The sequence below is a fragment of the Andrena cerasifolii genome, chromosome 4 (genome assembly GCF_050908995.1).
Source record: "Andrena cerasifolii isolate SP2316 chromosome 4, iyAndCera1_principal, whole genome shotgun sequence".
Lineage (NCBI taxonomy): Eukaryota > Metazoa > Arthropoda > Insecta > Hymenoptera > Andrenidae > Andrena > Andrena cerasifolii.
In genome coordinates this window covers 4228821-4248202 of record NC_135121.1, presented here as the reverse complement: position 1 = coordinate 4248202, position 19382 = coordinate 4228821, and the positions used below count along the sequence as shown (strand labels likewise).

The window sequence follows — 19382 nt, the reverse complement described above, 5'->3', positions numbered from 1 at the left end:
CACCGAAATTTCTGTATGTTACGAATCAATTCGTACCATTTTAAACGATTGTTTGGGCATGAAACGAGTTGCCGCTCGACTAGTGCCGAAAGACCTGAATTTTCTGCAAAAACTCAATCGCGTTAAGGTTGCTGAAGACATGTTAGAACGAGTCAATTCCGACCCCACATTCATAAAACGCATTGTAACTGGTGATGAGACATGGGTTTACGAGTTTGACATGCAAACCAGTCAACAAGCTTCGGAATGGCGCCTTCCAATTGAGTCGAAACCGAAAAAAGCACATCAAAGTCGATCAAAAGTGAAGGTGATGTTGACAGTTTTTTTTCGATTACCGCGGTGTTGTGCACTCGGAATTCTTGCCGCAAGTTAAGACAGTAAATAAAGAATATTATCTGAGCGTTATGCGGCGTTTGAGAGAGCAAATTCGTCGAAAAAGACCAGATTTGTGGAAAGAAAACTCATGGACATTTAACAGCTGTCCTCATGGCGTCCAACAAGTTCAAGGCAAGTCTTCTTACGCGATATCTACAATTGTCTGATTTTAAAGTGCTGTCATAATTTCCCTTGCAACCAGGAACACAGCTACGTCGTGGCAGTGTTAATTTAGAAAATCTTACTGTAAAAAACTGAATTGAAAAAGACGAAACTTAGCCTCTGCTAAAGAACTGTACTACACTGCCACACACAAATAGAAGAAATTGTAATCATCGTAATTAATAAAATAAGTAACAAATCTGTGCTATATTGCACAATCTATTGCACTACGCTATATTTTTTCCATTAATCACTTTTAATTTTCATTAATTATATAAATAAACATTTATTAAACTCACGGACAGCCACACCGGTTGGGTTATGTTTCTACCACGGTGTAAGAAAGGTAGGTGGACCGACTCTATCCCCACTAGAACACTAAAGAGGTGAGTATGCGCATCCGCCATATTGGGTCCTCTGGAGAGAGAAGATTATTGAGTACTCACCCTTTTGCGTGCTGTCAAATTCGCTTTATAAACCAAATATAAACTAAAATGTAATAAAATACCCTAATAATGTGTCGTGCTACCATACATCAATATCACTAACGCATATTTTGTTCATAAAGTGAATCTGACAATACTCAAAAAGGCGGGTACTCAATAATCTTCTCTCTCTAGAGGACCCAATATGACGAATGCGCATACTCACCTTAGACATGTATAAACTTTATTTGAACAAAAACGAATTTAAATAAAACTGATGTGAAAATTAAAATTAACGTTTTAACGCAACAATGATGATCTATTTCAGGCTTGGGAATTAAGAATTAAGTGATCTTTTCGGCCGAGTTTCAGAAGCAACGCCCTCTTTCTCTCGCCGCGCGTTTTAACTCCCGCGGCGATCAAGCTGCTTGGAGCGCTTCAGACCCGTTCCACGTGAAACGCGCGTGGCGCATTAGGGCGACATTGGCTGCGTTCATTAAAAATGTTGACAATACATTTAGACACAATTTTGGAATATGTAAAAGTATGTAATGTGAACAATTTTAGTTGCTCCACTTTTTGGCACTTTTATGAAAACTTAAATTGAGATCATTGTTAATTGTAGCGTTACAATTTGTTATACAACATTTATTTCTGCATACAGTTCATCGATACTGTGAAAATTACTACTAGTTCGCGTACCGACCGCTAGTGTCGCATACTAATGTTTTACTCCCAATAGGTATCCATCGTGGATCTGCACAGAGTTAGGAGCGATGGGGCCGCAGTAATGGAGGGGGAAACACCTACAGGAGCGGTGGTAATGTGTGCGCGAACTGACGCCAGTGCTAAGCCAGCCGAGTGGCCCCAACGCGAAGCTAACCACGGCCAACCAGCGTCGACAATCTATTTCTCGACGATGCTGGTTAGCCGTAGCTAGCTTCGCGTTGGCGGCACTTGGTTGGCTTGGCGCTGGCGTCAGTTCGCGCATACATTACCACCGCTCCTATAGGTGTTTCCCCCTCCATCACTGCGGCCCCATCGCTCCTAACTCTGGATCTGCGTGGCTCGTTGACGTTTGTCACTATCGTGTCAATGAGTTGTCAGTTGCATTTGTTAAAATAAATAATCTGTTAAGATGGGTGATTTCTTGGCATCTAACAATATCTGTGGGCAGAATTTATTACGCTTGGTGTCCCGTGGAAACGCTATTATAGCAGAATTGATGAGATTAAAGGATTATGTGCCGCCGGTGTTTAGGTTACGTACATCCATAAATATCACACGTTTTATCAACAAAAGAAAAATCATTACAAAAGTTACTGTATCTTTACCTTTACATTAATTACGAGAATAACAGAAATTCTCCCTCATTTTACAGTTTGGATTCAAAGCAGATAGTGCAGAAGTATGGATTAATTATAATTGATTTTGCATATTTTAAATCGGTTAGTGCTTACGAGCAGAAAATAGAAAATGATCCTGTAAGTAGATAAACACTAATAAGTATGTATACAAATATATATAATTAATTCATTTCTTTCATTTTTTCTTTCACTTGTAATAAAGCTTGTAAAAAGCAGTAGTTTTATAAATAATTCGAAAAGTAATTATTTTTCATTATATGAAATGCAGGTTTCTCATAAAATAATGATAATTATTTAGAAGTTTTCCATCCTCACCGATTTCAATGATTTTTGGATATGTTATCAAGGATCAAAATTCTGAACAACTTCTTCTTATACATGTTACCGCCGCTCGTTCCTGAGATATTTGCGAAAAACTTCTGTTGAGTTATTCCGACGCAACGCATTCCACTTTCCAACTTGCCCCGGGTATTAGTATTGGTTGAGGCTAGATTAGTGCGGGAGGTGTGTATAGCATGATAACGAACCGATATTTGTCAGGGTAGATTTTTGAACAGTTCACAAGTACTTCAGAAAAAAAACTACTTTCAAGTAGACTCGAACCTTGACGAGAAACATTTGAACTCTCTATAAGAACTTTGAGAAATGTCAGCGGTACTTGCAAATATAATCGAACCTTGACTATTTATAGATTCGAACCTTTTAACTAAAAACTATACCTAAAACATCAAGCTACAATATCCAATATTAACTTGCGTTCAATCTGGTACCAAATACGAAATACCATGAAAAATGTATTAAGTGGTACGATATTGGTAATTCTCAGCTATGTAGATTTTGTCTTCCAGGGTTCGAATACTACTTTTACGAGATTCGATTCTTTCAAACGTCGAGGAACTTAGAAGTACATTCTCAAACTCTTCCAGTACTTTTTCTGAGGTTCGAAACCGGCTTCTATAACCCAAGTACTTTTGAAACATATAGAATGAAACGCCAGCTCTTAGGAGTAGTATTCGAATCTCATGAAGTGAATTTTTTGTATTGGAATTGACTCGGATTCATGAGTACATATTAAACTTGGTCCCATCCTTAGTATTGACGGACATCCGCAAGTTTCTGGTTCAAATCTCTAAACTCACGTGAGTTCGCTATCATGCTTTACGCGCCCCCTGCACTAATCTAGCCGCAACTAATACTCAGGGGCGGCTTTAACATACTTGGCACCCCGGGCAAGATTATCATGGCGCCCCTCCAAGGGCACGAAAATCAATTAGAACGGATATAAATGAATAAACGCATACAGCGACGCCCCTACAGATTTAACGCCCCGGACGGTCGCCCCTCCCCCCCCCCCTAAAACCGGCCCTGTCAATACTAATACCCGGGACCTGTGATGCCAGATCGGGGACGGGTTCCCTCGAGAATTTCCCCCACCTCGCGCATACTACGCCGGAGCAGCGTGTCCATGAGCTCGGTGCTTCGGAGTCCAACACACGGACACGCAGCTCCGGCGTAGTGTGCGCGAGGTGGGGGAAATTCTCGAGGGAACCCGTCCCCGATCTGGCATCACAGCTCGGAACAAGTTGGAAAGTGGAATACGTTGCGCCGGAATAAATCAACAGAAGTTTTTCGCAAATATCTCGGAAACGAAGGTCGAGCGGCGGTAACATGTATAGGAAAAAGTTGTTCAGCATCTTGATCTTGATAACATATCCAAAAATCATTGAAATCGGTGAGGATGGAAAACTTCTAAATAATTACCAAAATGACTTTAATCTCCACAACTGATGATTATGCTTATGTATGTAGGTTCTTCAAGAGACGGACGAAGAGCTGCGAAATAGCTTCTCTGATATAATTTCACGATTTTACTTGGCTTTCGAAAGTATACACAAGTATGTTACTGATTTAAACCTTTATGTGGATGAGCTAGGAGATGGAATATATATTCACCAGTCGATAGATTCGATAATGCTCAATGAAGAAGGAAGACAATTAATGGTACCTTTATAGTTTATACACACACTTGGTTTATGATTTATGATAGAGATAGATTCATTAGGATTTCCATTAAATACTTTTATTTCACCAGTTTTAAATTGAATGTTAAATTATATTGAAAAATGGGATATTATTCCGAAAGGGACCGGTAGCCGATCGAGATGAGGTTTAGGGGGAGGGCTAGGGAGGGGGTGTGGACCCTAAATCTAAAATTGTAGCTTCGGGTATTTATTAGGGTTGCCGAACTGAGATCGATTAATCGAAAGATCGATCTTTTGTCTCGTAATTTTCGATTTTTTTGATCGATTTTTCAGTACAGATCGATCCTATGGAATCGATCCTCGGGGAACAGAAATCATGTTCCGATTCTTTATTATTTATAGGTACACTTTTTTCGCGCATTTCAGCTGATTTGAATAGTAATCAATTGCCTGCTTCTCACTTCGTGATTATACTGCTATATTAGGGGGCGTGAATTTCTTACGTTTTCTTAGATGGGGGGAGTCAGGTAGCGTGTTATGTAATATTTTTTCCTTTAATTTTCAATATGAGTGGCTCAAAAAACAATGTTTCATCGCACACCCGAAACCGAGTTAAAGGAATTATATAAACCTTTAAAAGAATTTTAATAACTGAAAAAATGCAATGTAAAAATATTACGTAAGGACGGTGGGGGGGGGGGGAATATAAAATCTTACGAATTTTTATACTGGGTGTGGGAGGGGGTAAGAAATCGCCAAAATTACCCTTACGTAATTTAAGGACGGCCCCTAAGGTGTACCCTTTTATGCACAATTACCCCTGCATCTTTTGAACGCATTAATTGCTGAAGCTAAAATTTTATATTTGGGGTTTTTCCGCACCCCTCGTAGTACCCACCAAGTTTCATCTCGATCGGCCACCAGTCGCTTTCCGAAGTACAGCCAAAAAATGGGATACTTAGAGTTTTATTTAATATTACAGACAATTCAACATGAGTGATTGTGAGTTTTTTTTATTAATTCTTTATGATACATAGTATAGTTTGGTTGTTCACACAGTTTTAAGCAGATTATGAATAAAAATTGAGTATTTTAATGTGTAATTTCAAAAAATCTGATGGTTAATAAATTATTTGTTATTGATCGAATATAATTTTAAACGCAAGTATTTCTGGAAAAATACTATAAGTATGGGGAGAACATGTTCTAAGTCTGGTTAAGACTGAGATATGTTAGGGCAGTAATTACATTACGACTTATATTAACAGTGCGAGGCAGTGTATTTATATGGAGTTATGTTACTCTTGGTGGATTATCATTTTGAAGGATGTGTAAGGGAAAGATTACTTGTATCTTACTATCGGTATAATGCTCAACGTTCATCTTCTACAAGGGTTGACGATATATGCATGTTGCTCCGCTCAACAGGATTTTCCAAAACATCCAGCAAGCGCCCTGCGAATTATCCTGAAGAATACTTCAGGTGGGTCTCTTGAAAATCATCGATTTTGTAATATTTTGAATATCTTCTTTTACAAAAATTTAATTTTGTAGGAGGATAACATTAAGCGATTCCTTGATAGAACATATTATTGGCCGTTTACGCTCGGATGAGATCTATAATCAGAGTCTTGCTTTTCCGCATCCAGAACATCGCAGTACTGCTCTTTCCACTCAAGCGTCAATGTTAGTTATAATTTTATCATTTAAGCCATCCATGCTGCATACACATACAGCTATTATGAGAGAAATAGTAGATAGATTTTTCCCTGACAACTGGGTGATCAGCATTTATATGGGGATAGTAATAAATTTATGTGATTGGTGGTTGCCATATAAGGCTGCAAGAACAGCGCTGAATAATACACTTGAGTCATCGAACGTAAAAGTAAACGCGCAAAAATATGGTCAAAGAATGAAGGTAAACATGCCTTTATCTTTTAAACACAGACTTATATCAAATTAAAGTCCATTTCATATATATATTGGCCGGTGAATTTCGTGAGGGGTATTCTCCTACCACACCGCTTGTTGCCTGTCTCGGTGCTCCTTTCTCTACGTTTTCACTCTCTCTCGCGCTACGCCTGCTCGTCGCGCGGTGGGGATTCGGTGCCCGTGAGGTACGCACACATGCAGCGAATCATCCCCACCACTTTAACTACATAGACGGGACACGATTCCGAGGGGTCGTTTCCCGCTTCTTTCTTGCCGAAGGCGAGAGCGAAATGGAATGAAAGCGAGTCTAAACACGCTCATGCCCGGCGCGCACGCAAAGGACGGAGTATCAGGTGTATGAAAAACGGAGCGAGACAAAGTATGTATCAACGCGTCATCTGTCTCGTACCGTTCCTCGCTTGCTTTCAGTGCCTCTGACACGCTCTCGTTCCATCTCGCTCTCGCCTTCGCAGAACAAGAGCGAGTCAGATGTGGTGGGGATAGCGCCGAGCTCCTGACGTGTAGGCCAAACCGAGTTCTTAGCGTAGAGATATATACATCAGAATAGGTGTGCGTGAGGTCCGAAAAAATTCAGGAGTTTTATTGGTCAGAACATTGATTCTTTCTCGATAGTTTCAACTCGTATTGGTCTACGCACAGCTTCGTAACGCACAAAACTTCTACGCTAAGAATAAACAACAGCCACACGGCTTCGTTCAGGCGGAGCCGAGCAGCGTTCCCGTTACCCCTTCAACTGCCAATTCATGATCGTCAGGTGGTGGTGGCTGATTTCTCCTCGCGCGCTGCTTGTGAAACTGAACTCAACGGCCAATATATATGAAATGGACTTTAGTTACTAATCTAATTAATTTCCACCAAATGTATTCCAGATGTTCCAATTTGCGTAATGCTTATTGCCTACTTTTTTTACTAATGTACACATATTATTTGCTGTATTAAGTATTTGTTTCAGAAATTAATGTCCGAAACAGAAGAGGTACAATTAGCAGGTACTTTGGACGAGACTACAATAGGAACATTGGTAAAATTAGTAAGAGAATGTAACGTGACGTTACATTGGATACTTTTACACACAGCAATGTCGACTATATTATTAGAAGATTCAAAGCGATCACGTATGCTCAGACAATTGGTAGTGAATGAGAGCAAGTATACGACAACCGGTTGTCTACAGTTGTTACTAAGTACCGCTGAAATTGAACAGGACGTCAAACAATTGTACAAAGATGTATGAATTTTTTATACGATATTCGCCGTATTTGAGCGCCGTTTTGACGTGGAATAACTCATTTGCAAAATTAATGAAACATGTTTCTTTAATTCTATTGTTCGGTTTTAGTTGTTGTTTGGTAAAGAAACTAAGTGGCTCAGGGATAAAGGAATATGCGTCGAACGCATAACAGATCTTGCCCAAATATTTGGTGGTAATAAATCTCTGGATGGTATAGAAAAAAATCAAAATCTACACACATGGTTTATGGAGATAAGCAAGCACATCGATTCATTGCAACAAGAAGATGGAAGGAAAATAGTACAGTTGTTACAAGCATTAGAAGAAGTGCAAGGTAGCTATGATACAAGGAATAATAAATAAATTATAGTTACACTTTACATTGCTATATTAATGCATGTTTTGCCCAATTATTGCAGAATTCCACCAGCTGGAAAATAATTTGCATATATCTCAGTATTTAGCCGATACACGCGAAATATTACACAATATGTTGCGCACTGGAAATATAACAGAAGACACTATGATAAGTTTAAACATAGTAACAGATTGTTGCTATGCGTGGAATATAATGGAATCATTTATTGATACAATGCAAGCGAGCATAAAAGAAAGTCCCCCTACTGTAATGAAATTGAAAGCCCTGCTTTTAAAAGTAAGTGTGACTTTCATCCACACTTTCTACTTGTACATCTCTACAGTATATCATTTTTTCACAAACTGTATTAACCTTTATTACTTATCGCTTAGTAAATCATAAATTCCACGGCAACTCGATCATTTTTTTCCTCGATGTCTCGGATTTTTTTTAAACTTGAATATGGTATAGTCCTCGAGGAATTAATTTTGCAACATTGAAAATTAGAAACAAATTTTTGTTTTGCAAATTCGGGCTGGAGGTCGCGATTTTAAAAATCCGAAAAAATACCATATTCCTTGAAGTTTTTTCTACAAGATAAGCCTATCCCTAGGGTGGTGCGGCTCCTATTAACGTCGCAGTGGGGTGGTAAATACGGCGGTTCGCGCCGAATCAGGTAAGCGGACCGGGCGTCGCGCGGACGTTCTGCTATTACGGTCGACTGGCAATAGGCAAAAATCGCAAAATTCAAAGCCCTGTATTTTTTAAACAAACTCGAAATCGACAAAATGATGACTTAAACCTCCCCTAATTCCACGAGGACTACAACATATGCAAGTTTAAAAAAAATCCGAGGCATCGAGGGAAAGAAATGATCGAGTTGGCGTGGAATGACCCTTACTGCCCAAATACTCGTAATAATATATATTTGTTTTCAGATGGCATCAGCCTTAGAAACCCCTTTACTAAGAGTGAATCAAGCGCGCAGTGCAGATTTGTCTTCAGTGTCACAGTACTACAGTAGGGAATTAGAAAAATATGCGAGGCGTGTTTTACAAATAATCCCTGAAACTGTATTTGGTTTACTCGCTCAGATAGTACATCTCGAAACCAATGCTTTCAAGGAGATTCCTACTAAATTACCCAAAGATAAATTGAAAGACTATGCACAATTAGATGAAAGGTTACAGGTACATATCTATTTTCAACTTTTTTTCTTTAAAAAACATAAGTCACAGGGTATTAAAGTGGACATATCCACTTTTCTTTATTGCATAAAAATTATTTCAGATGGCTAAATTGACATATGCTGTGTCAGTGTTTACGAAAGGTGTATTATCCTTGAGAAGTGTCCCATTAGGAGTGTTGAGAGTTGACTCTCACCGCCTTCTAGAAGACGGTATCCGACAAGAGCTTGTAAAAAAAGTTACGCTGGCTTTAGACAATGGTCTTGTATTTGAACCAAAGTCGAAGGTAAGCTTTAACCTTTAGAGGGCCGGGCTGGCCACTATGGTGGCTATTGAAAAATTTAAAATTTGGACTAATGTTTCTACGGGTTTTTGATATCGCTGATCGCGATTCTAAGGTCAGAGTAACGAAATTTTACGCAGAAACAGTGTTGCCAACCTAAACAAGCCTAAATGAATAACAGCAACAGTCATATATTATTCTTTCCTTTGGCGTTGCCCAGAGCTAACGACGTGGACGTATAAAGTTTTGTAGCTCTATTTTTGTTTTGGGGTTTTTTGTGCTATTTTTGGATTTGTTTTTTTAGTTTTCTGATTTTACTATTTATTATGCGAGCTGCATAATGAATAATGAATGTATATCTCTATGTTGCGTTTTTTATCTGTTTATTCATACTTCTTGTCTTTCTAAATGAAAAAAAAAATGAAATTCCATGAAAAATCGAATTATTTATTTATTTATTATTATTATATACGGGTAGGCACCCTTTGGTAAAAGATAAAATATACATGAGCGGAAGACGGAGATATGTAAGAGTGACAAGATGTATTTCCTTCATTATGATCCGAATTACGTCGTTCTTGGTGTTAGTTTCATCGGCGAAACATAAGGAATCCATTGGCGTCGTTTTCGCAAAGATCTGATGAGAAATTCGGAAATCCTAGACATTTCTCACTTTCTAGTGGTATTCAAACCCCTTCGAGGGTTGAAAGCCATTAAATTTGGTGAGGCACTGGGGAGCGTTGTCCTCACCACGGGGTACCAAGCGGCATTCTGTACATATGGATCCGAAACCTACCAACCTTTCGAACCAAGAGTTTCGAGACTTGGACGCCGCCCAAGCTTTTTCAAGAGTTTTAAGCTTTGAATCATGTTCAAAGCGCTTCGAAGTAGTCGCCTGACATTCAAGACCGATTCGAAGCGCTTGGAACCGTTTCGAAGTCCCATCACTACTGGCCATTGTAGTGGCCACATAAGAATTTGGATACTTTGCCGGTCATTTTGGTGGTGTAAATGTCTAAATTTTAAGTAAATAAAATTTACAATTTCAATGAAAAATCACGGCCCTCTAAAGGTTAAATTGAATTTATCAATATCTTAAAATGTTTTACTAAAAACTGGTATTATTTTAGATGTCGTTGCTGCAGAAACTTGATAATTTAGCTGCAATTATGGATGGTTATCGTAAATCGTTCCAATATATTCAAGATTATATAAATATTAATAGCTTAAAAATATGGCACGAAGAAGTAAGTGAATTCAGATATATTTAGTACCAGATTTCTATTATTATTTATACCAGTAGAAGTATTTAATCACGTGTTTCTAGATAACATATATTATAAATAACGCAGTGGAAGAAGAATGTACAGGTTCTTCCTGGACTCCCGGACGATCGTGGAGATACTTTCAAGAAGAGAAACCCGTGTCCGTAGCAGATAATAATTCCGTAACTTTCATTGGTAGACTTGCCCGTGAACTTATTCGTATCACAGACCACAGGTAAAGTTTCTTTCTTTCGGCAAAAGATGTTTGGTACTATGTATGTCGAGTAGGGCTGGGACTATTCGAATAATTTAATATTCGAATATTTTCGAAGTATTCGAATGCTACGAATAAATTTCGAATATTTGAATATTCAAATGTTATTTTTCGAATACTATTCGAATACTGATGTATTCGAATTTTATTATTCTAATACTATTCGAATTTTAATATTCGAATGCTATTCGAATTTTATTATTCGAATACTGATGTATTCGAATTTTATTATTCGAATACTGATGTATTCGAATTTTATTATTCGAATACTGATGTATTCGAATTTTATTATTCGAATACTGATGTATTCGAATTTTATTATTCGAATACTGATGTATTCGAATTTTATTATTCGAATACTATTCGAATAGTATGGTGTGAAGTGGGTCAAAATTAGCTTACAAGATTTCACCCTGACAAATGAACCTAAAGAACTGGATTTATAATTCCAATCATACTATTCGAATACATCAGTATTCGAATACTTGTATATTCGAATTATATTCGCCAAATAATTGAGCAACTGAAGTATTCGAATACCGAAAAATTCGACAAATAGTCCGAGCCCTAATGTCGAGTCATAATAAATCCTTTACATACAAAATTTTATTTAAATGAGTACTTTCGTCTCTTGTACATATAATAGACATACTAATGTTATACTATTGTTATTATTGTTTGTGTGTATATATGTACATTTATAGGACAACTGTCTATATTGAACATTCTCTTGCCTGGTACGATCTTAAGACGCAAGTAGAAGTGTTAAATTACAAAATCTTCTCAAAAATATTAGAAGCAATAGGTACGCCCGGCCTAACAGGACTCGATAAACTTATTTCGTTTTATATTGTTACTGAATTAGATAGTACGGTGCGTCATATAGAAAAGAACATTCGCAATAAAACGTGGACATCTACACTCGACCAGCTTGATATAATATTGAATTCTGCGGACATGTCCAAAGGTATTTCCGTACAATTCGCTACTAGTGCTTGTTATAAATTGTGTGAATCTATTTTATTTAATATACCTAGGTAATGCATCAAAACTACATACTACCATTAATACTCACACTAATAAATTTTGTCCCCAACTACTGGAATGGGTACTAAAAATTGGACATTATCAACTTCTTAAAAAGAAAATAGCGTACGAATTAAACACTGCATGTAAATTCGAAGCTAAACATATGGAAGCAGCACTTCAAACTTTAAACACGTACGTGTAAATACTTTGATAAGCCCTTCGTTGATGCTAGTATATGAATGTTCTTATTTCGTTCATTTTTACGATTTACAGGGCTGTTTTATTCGAAATTAGTAAAAGCAGCAATAATGAGCAAAATGAGGTCGAAAGAAATGAATTACTGCGCGAGCTTAGTGTGAGATTAGATTGGGCTGGTATAAGTAATCCTCATAATAACGTTTATATTAAACCACCAAATATAAGTAACATTGCGCTCATTATATTTTTGCTCACTGTATCACAAATACCAAAACTTCACTACTGTAGAAACACAGGTATTGGTTTCATGCGCGAATAAATGTCTCAATACCTGACAGTGTAATAATAAGCCGACATTTTTTGTAGGAAGCCTTTTGAGTAAAAAGCCTCAAGACCCCCTTGATGCTGTATTACTCGCGATCGGAGTACAAACTGTTTTACGTCAGTATACTTTCTCTGCGATGACTCGCTATGTTAAATATCTTTGTGCATACGTTCTTTCCTGCGTCGCACCAGACAGGTATAAACATATAAATTCTACTCGCACAATCTCACTGTAACGGGCATTTACATTAGTGTCGTAACTGCAGCGCCAAAACGGCAACTGACGGAGAATCTGATGGAACAAGCATCCTATACTTTCTGGAGTTATTTACAAAATACTCCGGCATACCAAGATCACTTATACTCAAAGAAATCCCTACAATTATCATGGATTATTTCCAAGTGAAGACTGCTAAATAATTATAAACATCAAGTGTAAAATAATTTCTTGAGTAAAAACAAGAGTGGCTATTCTCTATTTTGTACATAGGTGCGCTCACGTATAAATTTGTATGTTGTACATACGTGTATCACAATATACGCATTGATTGTGAGTTATTGTTAAATGTAAGAAATAAAATTCTATTATTAATATAAAAGTCTTATGTTAATTGCTGAAGCGGATATCCTGTTTAGCGAAGTTCCATACGTTTAAAGTGACCAGACGTACCGCATTGCGCGGGTCAGTCCCGCATTTGAGCTCTTTGTCCCGCATTGAAAAGTGTCCCGCAAAGTGTCCCGGATTGGACATGTAACCTTTTACATATTCGCAGTGGCATAAAGTTACCGTTTCCTCCACTTTTTTTGTTGTGAAAAAAGAAATATTTTTAATTTCGTTTCAATGTATCACTTTGTAATCACAAGTATGTATTTTTAAATATATTATATATTATTTCCTCACGGATTTGTTAATCCTTTTTTTTGCTTGCCTGCTTGCTTGTTCCGCATTGGAACAGAAAATATCTGGTCACTTCCCAGATAGCACACAGACGTCTTAAAGACGTCTGTTTCAGACTTTCACGACGCCTCAGAGATGACTTCGTAACGACTTGATTAGGCCTACTGCAGAGCTCTTCAAAGAGATATTAGAGATATGAAGCGTGGCGTGACTTACTTAATTCGTGCTTATTAGAATTAATATCTCTTTTAATAAAATTATGTATTTTGAAAAAAGAAACCCGTCGAGTATAGCTTGCTCTTGCTTGTTCTCATTTGAGAAAGTCTATTTGCATGCTGAGCAATATTTTCTTTTCTTCATAAAAAAGAAGAACGTCTTTGTAATAGCGAATGATCGAAACATTTGTTGGTATATTCAAATTCAAGTTGAAAATATAAAATTCCTTCGTCAAAAAATGCCGGTACTCGAGAATGACGGTATATTATCTGCCCGGCTCTCTTATAGGCAAGACTGCTGTATTGCACCTGCGAGAAGCGCTCGGCCCGGTCGCCACCTTGCGGTCGCGTACTATTCATCGCGAGTCGGCCTAATCATGACTTGTTTATGTACATATGCGTCTTTAAGACATCTAAACACAGTCGTTTAAAAAACGTCTTGGCATGGACGTCTTAGAGATGTCCTAAACTCTTACTCGGACAGACGTCTTCGAAACATCTCAGGACAGACGTCTTAAAGGCGTTTTAACACAATCCTCTAAAAGACGTCTCCACACAGACGTCTTAAACACGTCTCAACACAGTCGTTTAAAAGACGTCTTGGCATAGAGGTCTGAAAGACGACTTGGCATAGAGGTCTGAAAGACGACTTAAAGACGTCTGCAGACAGACGTCTCACAAACACCTAGGCACAGACGTCTTAAAGACGTCTTAACACAGTCATCTAGAAGACGTCTTGGCACAGACGTCTCGAAGACGTCCTAAACGCGTTTTAGGACAGACGTCTCAGAAACCTTGGCACAGACGTCTCGAAGACGACTTAAAGACGCCTTAGAAACGTCTTGACAGTGACGTCTCAAAGACGTCTTAAAAAGATCGTAAAAAGACGTCTCGGCAACAGACGTCTTAAAAAGGTCGTAAAAAGACGTCTTCGCACAGACGTCTTAAAGACGCCTAAGACAGACATCTTAGAAACGTCTCGACACCGACGTCTTAAAGACGTCTTAATAAGGTCCTCAGACGCTCAGATCAAAAACAGACGTAAAATGCACGTCTCTAAGACGTCGTGTGCTATCTGGGTTTACATATGTTTCAGTCTTATTTGAATGCGACCATTTCGATTGATTGCAACTATTTTCCAAGTGAAACAGGAAAACAAAACTAAAGTCCATAACGAAGGATTTTAATAAATAAAATCATTATTCTCTAGAAATGCATTATCCCGAATCCATAAATTTAAACAAATCGGCCTACTCAATCTCAGAAATATTAAACTAACGTTTACAAACGATACTCGGCGATTTGCCACGATCGCACCAGACCCATACCTAAAAATGCAATTAGGAAAGTATGGGACCTCGTCATCAGTATCTGCAGTGGAATATTATATACGCATTGGCGGCTAGACGCGCTGTACGCCGCAATCGGCGGCGATGCGCCGCCCTTATAATGTTTCTTACATCGTCGTCGTTTCGAATTACATCGAAATGACATTCACGAACCGCCTACGAGCAGTCTCGCGTCTACGTTAACTGTACAGTATGCTTTTAATTTCGTTACATTCTGCGTTTCATCCAGCAAAGCAAGATAATTATCGTAGGCGTTGTCGTCGGCTAGGACGGCCGCCACAAGACGTGCAAGGCGCCGGCGGCCGCTCCCCGCACGTACAGGCTATTGGGAGACGATATTCTAAACAGTTAGCGATGTACTGTAGCGACGTTGTTGGCGCAACTAGAAAGAGAAAAAAAATATATATTTTTATGCCGTTATTCGAAGAGATACTTTAAACTTTATGCGCTAACTTAAATTAATATGACGGAGGGTGGTTGGCGGCTACAAAGGCGGCTAACACGCATCGGCACGGCGGCCAAAACGGCGGTGCTAGCGGCCTCATACAAAAGGGACTGCGATAAAATGCCAGCTCAGTCCACCTCGCCCATACGTGCAGATATAACGCTACAGTGTCGTCATAGTTCCGTAGAATTTGTTGCACTCGCTTTTTAATATTAAATAATATCCTGGCACGACTATGCGCATCAGAAGTGTAGATTACGTTTTTAAATTTTGCAAACGGATCGTCAACTAATCTCTCTCACTTTCATTTTGCTTAGAAGATATACGTATGCATATACATGTATGCATCAATACTGGGGGATGATATTAAATGTTTTTACGTAAGGAAGCTAGAAATATCGATTCTTCTGTGTGCGTGAGTATTGTTAAGTTAGAGTACATCTTGTAGTAGATTCGACTACAACGTAAGTAATTATCACGTGTTATTTATAATTCGTTGTTTGCTGCCATTGTATGTGTAAATTGTGGATGTAAATGTAACTTTTCAGGCTGCTATCTTATAAGAAGTTCATCGTACTCGTAATAGCATTAAATATATGATAATTTTATTCGTACAAAATAGAGACGAAATTATACGGATATTATAATATTCACACGTTCTCAAAATTTGCTAAAATACTGTTACAAGTGTGTATATTTTTTTAAACGTTACATATATATATATTATACTTCATTAGGCGTAATTACTGTTTCGTCTCTATAAATTTCTAATACCGTAATATAATGTAAATAAAGTCAGAAGGGAACATGGATATTCTCATGATTGTTAAGATACAAAGTAAGCAACATAAATTGTTAGAAACTAAGTAGATATGCCTGGTTCATATCGTCACTGCAGTGATGTCCGCATAGTTCCATTGTATTTTTATCGAATCCATTTGTCTCTTCTGCAAATACCTATAGATGAAGAGAAATTATACTTTGTACGCATAAGTGAGGATTCCGCGATTCTGACTGATATAATGTACCTTAATACCGTGTTTATACATTATAGAGAATCATGCGGGTGAGCATAATCATCGTTCTGGTTTTCGCAGCCGTAATTGTTGTAGCGACATCTAAAAATCATAATTACTCTCACTTTGTAAAGTATCATGCAAGACCGCGAGTAATTCGCGGATATAAACCTGCTCACATCTCCACGGCGATCGGTTTTGGAAAAAGGCAAAGTGTTGCTGATGCTCCGAAGATGAATAAACACGAACGAATTTTATCCATGCTTTTACGATATTTTCCACAGGGGTACGTATATATATATAATAATAATAATAATAATAATAATAATATATATATATAATAATATATATATATATATTATTATTATTTTATATATATATTATTATTATTATTATTATTATTATTTCGACGAGAGAACCCTTTAGTACACAAAGCATGAACAATTCAGTACAATAAATATATATAAAATAACGTAACATAAACAGAAAAAATAAAATAAAACGGAAAATATAAAGTAACGGGAAAAACATAACAATGGTGCCGGGAAAAGCCACTATTGGCTGTACCCCCACCAACGCTTTTTCGGAGCCAATGAGCTCTTTCTACCTGCGCGAAACAGGTTCCTTCTTAAATGACACAGCTAATACTGTTCAAATTAACTGCTTTCCCTATTCTCGTGTGGCAGATTTCGTGCGTTAAGTTCAGGGATGCACAGACTTATTAAGACCACGGGCCACATAGATTCACTGTGACTTATGGGAGGAAAAAAACATGAATGTTACCTATCATATATTATTTGTTTTATTTATATTTAGCATATATTGTGACTTGTTAAAATTAAAATACGGAGGAGTCTGTGCATCCCTGCTTTAGTATTTTAGATCTATTAGTTAAAATTTCGTTTATCAAAAATGTTTCATCTCCGAATGATTTCGGATAATCGATGTTCCACTGTATCAATTTTTTTTTCTACTTTCTTACTAATACTATGACATCTGTACACACCAAAAGGGAATGTAATCATAGTTAAAAATTCTATGAACGTTCCATTCCGTAACACATAAAATCTCTTGATTTTAGAATACCCGTGGAGTGGCTACTCCAGCAAATGAAAACTAACCCTACTTTCGCTGCGAAATTAACGCGGCTACTGATGGACGGAAGCGTCGATTGGACGTCAATAATGGAAAGTTCCAATTCAGAGAGAACCTGGTTATATTAAATCTCCTATCTGACGATCGAGTGATGTACACAATTTCTGGTTCTACATTACAGTTTGATCAACCTGCGATATTTAAACGATCATGTTACTGTTCTTAATACACTAATTTCTCGTCCCCTGCAATTGTGTTTGTATGTACAGCCGATTTTCAAAACTAGAAATGTTATATTCAACTACACCATTCTTGATTATCAAAATATTTGACATTCTAAGCCACGATTGGTAGAGGGCATGTAACCACCACGCATCCTACATTAGCGATAAAGTAAATTGTAATTCAAAATAAATTTTGTTCTATGCGTTACTTAATCATGTAAGCTAAATAATAAATGTATTAAAAATATTTAAAAAGGAATTTCAATATACATATAATATAGTTTGACTCACTCACTGAAAGAATTACTCATGTGCTCCCTTATTGGATAAAGTAGTGACTCTGATGTAACGGACAAATAAGTTCTGTACGATGTGCACAGTATGTAAATGCAATAATCATTTCAATCGTAATGATAATTTTCGTTAAGTTTAATTTAAACATTACATTACAGAATATTCTCCCGTATGTTGTACGTATATCTCTATAAGCAGAAAGTAGATAGAGGGTAGACCGGGGGTGGTAGTAACACTTTGACTTTGGAATACGATTACGCAAGAACTATCACAGTTAGAAAAAAAGTTCTTATACGAAAATGTTACTTACTCTTGTTTGTTTGTTGTTTGTTTTTATTGTGTTCCTGTGTTTTAAGCAGAATGGCGTTTTAAGCTTATTTTTGCTTATATTGCCCAACAAACTATAAGTCCCATTTTTTTTCCCCTCCTCTCTCTCCTTCGGGTCCCAGCAGCAGCAGTGCACCGGGAGAAAGGTGGTGGTCTCCCATCGTTCCCCAGTACACCGCCCCGTGATGCTTAACTTCGGTGATCTAACGAGAACCGGTGTTTTCCATCACGGCTACGGCCACTGTGTTACTTACTTATCTGACATTATTGAGAACACAACTGTTTCGCTGCATGTCAAATAATATCCAGGTTATTAATAAATAATGAGAAAGGGAGAAAGTGTTACAACCGTCCCTGACCCAGAGTCAAAAAAAATTTCAAATCGGTTCAGTAGTTCGGGTGAAATCGATGGAAAAATGTGAAAAGTCATTTTTTCGACCGAAATTGAGATCGACAATTCATTTAATCATCTGGGAAAAATCGAAATCGCGAAAATGGGCCGAGCTTCTTGTCTCTTACGTCGAGTCTGCACTTTTGCGAAGAAAACAAGCTGCTACTGAAGAAAATCCGTGGATAAACACCGAAGCTAGAGACAATTGCGTGAAAACACTAAAATTTCATTTTTTCTTGGTTTTTGTTGCAACTATAATTTGACGCAACGAGCAACCGAATAAGTATTATCGTTTCGACACAAAAGATTTTCAATGTTGAAAATTTGCAGTTTTTTTTTCAAAATCGAATTTCTCAAAAACTGAGGGTGATGGCGACAAACAGTTTGCGGATTCAGCGCACAAAAATCTATAAGAATCGGCTATTGAATGTTACAGACCAAAATGGCTGTTGGACAGTGTAACGGTATCGATAGTCATACGTTGTGAGGGATACCCCGCGAAGACACTAGCCCGGCTAGCCCGTCATGGCAGCCTTCGTAGCGTTGCGCAGTCTCCTTGACAACGGAAGCAGTGAACGGCGGAAAATACAGAAATGATCAAACTATTTCGAAGTGGCGGAATAACCAATCAAGCCAAGGTGGGAAACGAACGGCGCCACCGTCGAGCCAAACCAAGCTAGCCAAGCGGGGAAGCTATTGTCGACACTGGTTG

General features: G+C 37.8%; 2 protein-coding genes across 2 annotated transcripts; both read left to right on the top strand.

The window, feature by feature from the left end:
- Positions 1 to 2030: 2030 nt before the first annotated feature.
- Strump (WASH complex subunit strump) lies at positions 2031 to 12995 on the top strand. The gene is made up of 17 exons (XM_076810362.1): positions 2031 to 2222; positions 2344 to 2446; positions 4139 to 4330; positions 5580 to 5794; positions 5866 to 6232; positions 7220 to 7495; positions 7607 to 7832; positions 7918 to 8153; positions 8795 to 9046; positions 9147 to 9329; positions 10457 to 10573; positions 10654 to 10826; positions 11570 to 11832; positions 11903 to 12086; positions 12168 to 12388; positions 12459 to 12612; positions 12683 to 12995. The coding sequence occupies exons 1-17, from the start codon at positions 2101 to 2103 to the stop codon at positions 12834 to 12836; spliced, it is 3438 nt and encodes a 1145-aa protein (XP_076666477.1). The 5' UTR covers positions 2031 to 2100; the 3' UTR covers positions 12837 to 12995.
- A 2289-nt stretch (positions 12996 to 15284) lies between these two features.
- Positions 15285 to 17894, top strand: LOC143368601 (allatotropin). The gene is made up of 2 exons (XM_076811499.1): positions 15285 to 16625; positions 17421 to 17894. Exons 1-2 carry the CDS (start codon positions 16384 to 16386, stop codon positions 17560 to 17562), a joined length of 384 nt encoding a protein of 127 aa, XP_076667614.1. The 5' UTR covers positions 15285 to 16383; the 3' UTR covers positions 17563 to 17894.
- The last annotated feature ends 1488 nt before the right edge of the window (positions 17895 to 19382 follow it).

Coding starts and splice junctions, on each gene's coding strand:
- Strump (XM_076810362.1), top strand. CDS start 2,101: ATGGGTGATTTCTTGGCATCTAACAATATCTGTGGGCAGAATTTATTA. Junction 5,795..5,865: donor TATCCTGAAGAATACTTCAG/GTGGGTCTCTTG, acceptor TTAATTTTGTAG/GAGGATAACATTAAGCGATT. Junction 12,613..12,682: donor TCCTGCGTCGCACCAGACAG/GTATAAACATAT, acceptor TCGTAACTGCAG/CGCCAAAACGGCAACTGACG.
- LOC143368601 (XM_076811499.1), top strand. CDS start 16,384: ATGCGGGTGAGCATAATCATCGTTCTGGTTTTCGCAGCCGTAATTGTT. Junction 16,626..17,420: donor TTACGATATTTTCCACAGGG/GTACGTATATAT, acceptor TCTTGATTTTAG/AATACCCGTGGAGTGGCTAC.